The sequence below is a fragment of the Oryzias latipes genome, chromosome 14, assembly GCF_002234675.1.
Source record: "Oryzias latipes chromosome 14, ASM223467v1".
In the NCBI taxonomy this organism is placed as follows: Eukaryota; Metazoa; Chordata; class Actinopteri; order Beloniformes; family Adrianichthyidae; genus Oryzias; species Oryzias latipes.
Genome location: NC_019872.2, coordinates 23339074 through 23347325, shown reverse-complemented (window position 1 = coordinate 23347325; position 8252 = coordinate 23339074). Strand labels below are relative to the sequence as shown.

The 8252-nt window shown below is 42.3% G+C and overlaps 1 protein-coding gene across 3 annotated transcripts in view; it reads left to right on the top strand.

Annotated features, from left to right (window-relative positions):
• Nucleotides 1-8252, top strand: part of LOC101157151 (A disintegrin and metalloproteinase with thrombospondin motifs 2) — a 28211-nt gene continuing 19959 nt past the window's right edge. Inside the window, exons 1-5 of one of the 3 annotated variants that reach the window (XM_020709090.2) lie at nucleotides 1-148; nucleotides 3112-3554; nucleotides 6337-6505; nucleotides 7840-7949; nucleotides 8017-8100. In XM_020709090.2, coding sequence (XP_020564749.1) covers nucleotides 61-148; nucleotides 3112-3554; nucleotides 6337-6505; nucleotides 7840-7949; nucleotides 8017-8100 — 894 coding nt within the window. In that variant the 5' untranslated portion in view covers nucleotides 1-60. The remainder of the gene's footprint in view (nucleotides 149-3111; nucleotides 3555-6336; nucleotides 6506-7839; nucleotides 7950-8016; nucleotides 8101-8252) is intronic. The other 2 variants (XM_011483831.3, XM_011483832.3) reach the window with 2 other exon arrangements.

Below are 8252 nucleotides of genomic sequence, written 5' to 3'. Positions count from 1 at the left end.
CCAGGGACTGGTCTCAGTTGCACCCAGTTCGCCTGCAGTCAGTCTGCCACGCTTGTCAGCATGGAGGAGTCTTACTGTGGATTTCTGGTGGTGCTGCTTCTGCTGCAGACAGGCTCTCTTGTCTCCGTCTACATCACAGATGGCACAGGTGAGACCTGAGCTCTGATCTCTGCAGGTGTGCTGATGATTGTGCTGCAGCCTTCACCTGGGAGTGCATGGGAGCACCTGTGTCGGTCCAGCAGCTTCATGGGGGAGTTTGGCAGTTAATGAGGCAGACTGTGACTCTGACCTGGTAGTCAGGCTAGGCATCAAGGCATTAATGGAAGACGAGGAAAAAGTGGGGTCAGGGTGTTTAAACCTGCAATACCCATCAGCCTGTTTCTTAGTTCAAAATCAGAACGTAGATCTCTGCTTGTCTGTTGTTTGGCGTTTGTGAGCAGCTTCAAAGAGATGGGACGAACTTCTAAGTGAGATGGGAGGGGCTTCTGAAAAATGAGATAGCCTCTGAGAGATGGGAGGGGCTTCTTGAAGATGGGATGAGCTTCAGAGAGATGGAAAGAGCTTCTGGGAGATGGGAGGGGCTTCTGGAAGATAGGAGGAGCTTCAGAGAGATGGGTGGGGCTTCTGAAAGATGGGAGGGGCTTTAGAGAAATGGGAAGAGCTTCTGAGAAATGGGAGGGGCTTCTGAAAGATGGGAGGAGCTTCAGAGAAATGGGAAGAGCTTCTGAGAGATGGGATGGGCTTCTGAAGGATAGGAGGAGCTTCTGTCCGATATAACTTTTTAAATTTTTAACTTGTCCTGTCCAACAGTAGAGCAAACAGATCAGAACTGAAGATCTCTTGTGTTGGACTTGTTTTACTATTACAATTGCAGGTTATGAATCTTCTGACACACGAGGTGTATATTTGTGTTAACCCCTTTTGTATTTGAGGCTAAACTTTATTTATATGGATTATATTTGTGTCCATTTTTTTGACAGTAAAAAAAGAAGAAAAAGATAGATGGATGTTAGAGATGGGGGTTAAGGATACAAAAGAAAGAGGAGAAAACAAATGGGTTAAAGAAGTTGGAGGAGAATTAAAGAAGTAGGCGGTAGAATCACAGAGCAACAAGTTGCTGTAGATTTATCATTATTACTGCCAGGTGTAGATAGATAGTCTTCTAATAAGACAGCTTGCAGAATGTTTTGGAGCTGTAGCAGAAAAGGTGTGGCCTCGTCTGAACTTTTTGTCAGAAGCAGCATTACAGCTGACCTCAGCTCACGGCGGTTTTGATTTCAAAGCGTATAAAAGATGAATTCTTAAATCCAAGGAAGACGCTGTACACCGTTAAAGCTAGGTTACACTTCATTTGCCAATGAAAAGACTCTCATCAACATCTAAGATCAGCTACAGTCAAGTAATAGAGATGAGGCTCTAACCCCTTCAGATAAAGCTCTGCAGTGATCCAGCCTGAAGATCATAAAAGCAACAATCAGTGTCTCTGATAGCCTAAAGGCCGTGTCACACAGCCACTATGTACATTTTGCGTATATTGCACAAAATGAAAATTGGTCATGCGTTAATGTCCCTGTTGTTATCCTCGGCACTTTAACATTGGGTGTGGGGTCATCTGGACCCCACAAGACCCCCCCAATAACCTTTTTTCTTCAATGATTTGTGATCTTCACCGGTGTCCATGGATTACATGTAATCCTCTTCTCCTTGATCCACCTGTGTCATGGTAGGAATAACACGTCAATCTAAGGATCGGGTCATCTGGACCCCATAGTATAGCACAAGGGTTAAATGCGGAAAAGGTGTGAAAATATTTGGTCTTTACATTAAGTTTTCACAGATGTAACATAAATATATACCACATTAAAACCACGAAAGAAGTACGAATAAACCACCAAAGAATACTTAAACAACATAATAGTCAAAATTCCTGTGTCAATTGCGTAATTTCAACGCAATACATGACATAAAAGTGATACATCGGTGGTACATACGTGAAAAGTCTGTTGGATATACATGGACAAACATGGAAGGGTCGTTGAAAGCCATATGTATGCCAAATCCTCTGCTGCCAAAGAATCACAATTAAACAATAAATGGGTATGAACTACGCAAAATATGCATTAACTGTGTAATTCTCAAATGACCAAAAAACAAATTTCACAAAAAGACCCGTCGGCTGAAACCCTCGACGGACATCTGTGCACATTGACAAATGACGAACGCAAGAAACACTTATGAATTACGTAGATCACAGATGTATCACCAAAGTCCGAATTTTCATGTGTGGAAACTGCGCAAATGTACTTAGTGACCGTGTGGTACGACTTTTAAAAGAAAGGAAGAGAGTCACCTCAAATGAAAACAGCAGGACATCAGAGGGATCAAAGGGTAACCATCAGTTTTGTTTCAATAACCATATTTTGAAAAGGTTCATGTTCAGCTTTGTTTTAATGTCTTCAGTACATTTGTGGACCATTTTTTTTTGTCATAACGTATTGCTGAGACATAAATTGGGTAATTATCTGCATGTGAATGGAAATATTTGTATCTTCTTACAATTGAGCAAAAGGGGACCACATAATGAAAAAAGCAAAAGGGTCTAAAACTGAGCCCTGAGGTATCCCCATGATGCTTATTCAGAAAAAAACACTTGAGCTCTTAAGCTGGGACAAAAGGTTTAGTCAGCAAGATAAGGGCTGACCTTTCACGGCCTTCTATATCATAGACAACCAATGCAACTAGAAAAGTAAAAAATACTCAGTCACCAGAAATAAAGTGCATCATTAAAGACCCAATTTGATGAAAATGGTGTTTTGGTGGTTATTAACATGCTGTGAGGGGGAAGGTGCTAACCACTACACTGCACGATTTAGGTTCGTTCTGCCACCTAAAGTTACAGTTGAAGAAGGCAAAATTCAGGTTGAAATTCTGAAGGTCTGGTATGTTTCTTTGGTTTATGACAGCTCCGACCAGAGCAACATGCTCACACCTACGGGTTTCTGATCACACAAACCTGAACTACAAACAAGTGTGTTCTTTGCTGTAAACAGGAGCACCTGAAGGCATCCTTTTCTGATATGCTGATGATGCTGTTCTCTCTCCATCTGGCAGGTTCTCTCCATCAGGTTCTGTCAGAATTCGACATCATTCGTCCAATCAGAACCACCTCAGAGGGCAATTTCATGTCAAGGACAGTCTCTGCCCACCATTTGCACCGCAGTAAGAGACATGCCTATGCCTCAAGTAAAACAGCCATACCCAAGAAAATCACAGGGAGCCATTGGAAGGATGTACCACCATTATTAGAACAGACTCCACCTACAGAGGGGTGGAGTCAGAGTCAGGAGATCTTCTACAACGTGACCATGTTTGGACAGGACCTCCACCTGAGGCTCCGCCCCAACACTCGTCTTTACACCCCCACTGCCACCATGGAATGGGAGGAGTCAGGAAAGGTTCAATTTGAGCCAATCAGAGCTCTTGGCTGCTTCTATACAGGAACAGTGCTGGGCTTGGAGGATTCATCTGTGGCCATCAGCAATTGTGACGGTCTGGTAGGTGTGGCCTTTTTTCAAAGATTGTGAAGCTCCTCCTGCTCTGAACACCAGCTCATTTTTAGCTTCCTATTGTTTTATGCAGAGAACAAACCTAAGTCTTAGTCAGTTCTGTGCATTTCTGTTTGTTTGAACATACGATGAGTTCTGCTGCTATTAGAAACATTTCACATTTGCTTCTCCTGTGAACTCCTAACATATTTAAATACATTCATTCCTTTTTTCATGCTCATGTTTTTTTGTAAATTAAGTCTTTGACTAATATACTATGTAAGACATAACATTTAGGAATAACTTTTGCTTGAAATATAGAAATGTCTTTTACTAGAAAATCGGGATTGAGTTGCAGTATAAAACATGCACTTTTTAAATTTTTGTGTGTGTGTGTGGGGGGGGGGGGGTTAGTTACTCATTATTCCATGTTTTTTTTCTCACCAAATTCAAAAATATTGTTGTAGTCACCTAGTGCATTCCAGTATGTCCCCTTTTTTCATGGAGAGAGCCACACTGAAATATTAAAACCAGATAATTGATATTGCCATTTTCTTTGCTTTGTTGTGTTCTTTTTCATTTACTTTGCAGAGTTTTTACACGAAAAACCCCACATGATCAAATCAGAGGTTGGTAAAAAAAAAAAAAAAAAAGATTTAGTAAAAAGACTCCAGAGCATACTGGTAGTCGCAGAGCTCATTTGAACTGCAGTGGAAATATGGTTAATTGTGGTGGAAGGATACGGTGGAAATTAAAAGTATTAGAGTTTTGTGGGTAAGATGCAGTCATATACACCATGTGAATGGAAAAAGGCGAAAGAAAACATACGGATGATTTTCTATATAAGTTAAAGTTTGAACATCAGTCATTCAGAGCTTTTTAGGCACAAAGGTGTCTTGGAGGAGTGCAAAGTGCTGCATGCGAAGTAAAGTAAATCTTATTTTTCTAACATAGACATTTTGAAATATTTGTGTTGAAATCATAAAGATTATATGTTTGTACTTTTGTAGAGGATACGTTATTACTAGTACTTAGGAGCAGTGGTCCTCAACCCCTGGGCTGCAGCCCGGTAATGATCCATGGGACAGTTGGGGGCTGCAGAAAAGAAGAACATGACCTACAATTTTTTCTGTTTCATTTATGATATAAATGTGAAGGAAGTTTGTTTTGGAAAACTACTGGATATCACATCCAACTGATTCTTAACACATGTCAAGTTACTCAGTCCCTCTCTGCTGGACCCCTTGCGGGGTGGGCAGGTGGTGGACCATGTGAGGGAATGATACATGCTTAGACAGGCCCCCTCCCCTTTTGAGTAACATCTACATATGACAGTAATTTTGATAAACCTTCAGCAACTTGTCTCTTTTTGTGATTCTACTCCCTCAATCATCCTCCTACTCCTTCAACCCCACCTCTTTCTTTTGTATCCTTATCCCCCATCTCAAACATCCACTTAAACTTACGGACACTTAAAAAGACGACTTTTTTATGCCAAGAGTCAGCTTGTCTTGTTCTGCTTTTATTGTATTTCTTTTGTTTAGCTGATAAGAATTTACCACAGGGTAGGGAATTTTAGGAACATCTAGCATTTACGCCGTGTTAAAGACAACGGGTTTTGTCACGTGTTTTTTGATGATTGCTCCTGTTTTGATGGCCATCTTGGATCCTCCATGACATCACAAACTCATCACAAACAAAGACAGGGGGCGCCTTCGATCTTTTCACTTGAGGACAGATACACTGTGAGGAGTGACCAGTTCCGGAACATGGAAGGAAGTGTCAGTCCAGAAGCAAAATGTTACAGAAACCCACAGGAAGATCTGAGCGTCCGTCCTCACTGAGCGACCCGGTCGGCTGCAGCGTGGGCGGAGCTGCTGAGTGAAGCCAGATGTGGATAAAAGAGGAAAGGCCTTCAGAAAGAGAGGACATTAAGAGGAACACTTTCATATCAGACAAAGGTTCAGAAAAAACACAACCTTTTCTCCAGCACATTTTTGACGTGCTGATTCTTCCTGCCAGTCAGAAGTTTCTGATTCATGATGGTGCAGTAATTGTCCATCCATCCCTCCGTTCTAGAAACACCTTTTCTTTCAGAAAAAAAGACTCATTCTCACATTTTTGCAATAATTACTGGGACTTTAAAAGCTGTGTCACATTTACACAATCATCTGTTTAAGCGCCCCGTGTTTTTTATTGCTGACTCAAATTTTATAGTGACAAAACAAGGTAAATACTGACTCACCTTAAAGCTGAACCTAAATTTCAATTACGCTAAAAAATATAAATGATCTAAATTGCTTTTTTTAATAACTTATTAAAGCAGACTCAGACACATTTATTGCTGACTAATGCTTTGTTTACGGGGTGCGCCCGTTCTTTTCTGTCTGAAACTTTATTAATATAGTTTCTTGTAACAATGCTGACTGTTGTTCACCTTTCAGAATGTCCCTTCAAGGGCTGCCACAGCGAATCAGCTTTTACAAATTTGCACAGGTGGTTTGACAGAGAATTTTACGCCGGATGACCTTCCTGACACAACCTTGCATTTTATCTGGGCTAGGGACCAGCACAGGGAGACCCAGAATTGGGCCCCTTTGTGGCTACATAGGCAGTAGCGTGTAGGGTCTTGCACAAGGACCTACACTTGATAAAGCTCGTCGCACCCCCTGGGAATCGAACCCTGATTTCCCTACACTAAACCAATTGAGCCATCCAGCAATGATGCTGACTGTGATTCATAAAGAGACAGCAAGACAACACTTTGATGATGATGTCGTCTCTTCTCCAGGCTGGGATGATCCGAACAGAAGAAGACGAGTTCTTCATCGAGCCACTGGATCAGCAGATGCCAGGAGAGGAGGAGGAGGAAGGAGGACGGCAGCATGTCATTTATCGGTCTTCTGCCATCATCAAGCAGCCTTCATCTGTCAATCAAACCGCTGAAGACTACCTCAGAGGTGAGAGCAGGTTCAGGGTAGTCCTCTGGAGTCCTCTTGGTTGGGTCTGATGTTTTTGGGTTTTTTTAAGTATGAGAGCTCACCTTAACTTTGGCGTGGACCAAATATGTTAACCCTGGTTCTCTTGAAAGCAAGGCTCTCTGTTCACGCCAATGAGAAGTGTGGAAGTGGAGTAAAGAGAGGAAGTGACATCTACACTGTGTATAATGAGGAGTGAAAGGAACAGCACACAGCATGAAACCAAAATGTTTATCAGAGTGAAGGTGGTGCAGGGAGGCCATCCTTTTAGTACCTTATCTTCAGAGGATTTGCTGAACTCACTGGATTTTGTTTCTTCGTGTTTTTTACCCCGTCTTTGTCTTGAAACATTAGCATTCTAAAGTTCAGCCCACTGTTGTTTTTCCACATCCAAAGAATCCAAAGGGAACATTCTCAGAACATTCTGGCACACTGTGTTGTCACATGAGTTTGCTGATTTCAAAGTGTTTCCACACATTGGGCTGGAATGATGGACTGATCAGTTTTGGCTGACATCATGTTTATGTTTTCTTCTGTAATGCACTTGGGCGTTTTTTTGTTAATAGTAAAATAAACCTCCCGTACCTCAACCCATATGGTATTTTCTAAGATCAATATTTCATTTTTAAATGATTGTATATTGTTATAGGACAATTTGATTAACAACTCACCTCAGACAGATCCATCTGGTTGGATCGTAAGGGAACATAATCGATTCATTGATGAGGTTGATTAATCATTACACCCACATTTGAAACAGCGCAATTGTTTTTTCTTCCTGAGCAGTTTTGTCCACTTTTGTCTTTGGTTTACTTCTAAGAGCATCGTGTGTGAACGCAAACTTAACCACACCAAGGTGTGAGAATAGTTAGACTTTTCCACCCATTCAGGCCAAGACCATCCTAGTGTGACAGCAGCCTGAACGCGCTTAGCTGCTCTAGGGAATCAGAGCAGCGTCTTCCAAAGCGAACGTCAGAACTCCAGAGAAACGATGCAGCTTAAAAACAAACATTTAGTCTGGAAGCTCAGACACCAGGAATGTGGACACCATCTTTGCTGCAGCAGAAGAACAACACAGCAGAGCTGAGCTCAGACTCTGCTCCAGAAGAATCCGGGGAGAAGTGTGGAAAAGTTCCAGGAAACTTTCCAGCAGACACACTGAAACAGACATGCAGACAAACACATGCATTCCTGGACTGCAGTAATATCTGCATTTGAGGGAAGCTCAATGTGCTAGAGGTCACCTGAAGTCAACTGAGCCTGAGCTTTAGGAGATGCTTCTTCAAAACAGCCTTATAAGACTTCCTGTTTGTCAGCAGGTCCTCTCTTAGGGGCCCTGAACTTCTCCCAGATGGGGTTCTCCTCTGGAGCTGGTTTCAGACGACAGCGGCGAGACACTCAGGGGGCTGAACTGTTCAACATTGAGGTAGAGTGACTGTTGAAGGGCACTGATGAGGTGACCTCAGAGTTCCTGAACCTTCTTCCTCCTCCAGGTGCTGCTGGCAGTGGATTATTCTGTGCTTCTCTTCCATGGCCGAGACCACATCCAGAAATATCTGCTGACATTCATGAACATAGTAAGTAAAAGCATGGAAGTGGGTCCGAGGTTTTGACCTTTGGTGGATGGTGTGTCCTTGCTTAGCTTTTCTACCTCAATGAAAGCCCAAAGCCTTTCACAGTCGCAGGCCCCATTCAGCCAAACACACTTTCATTCACCGATGGTGGCAGA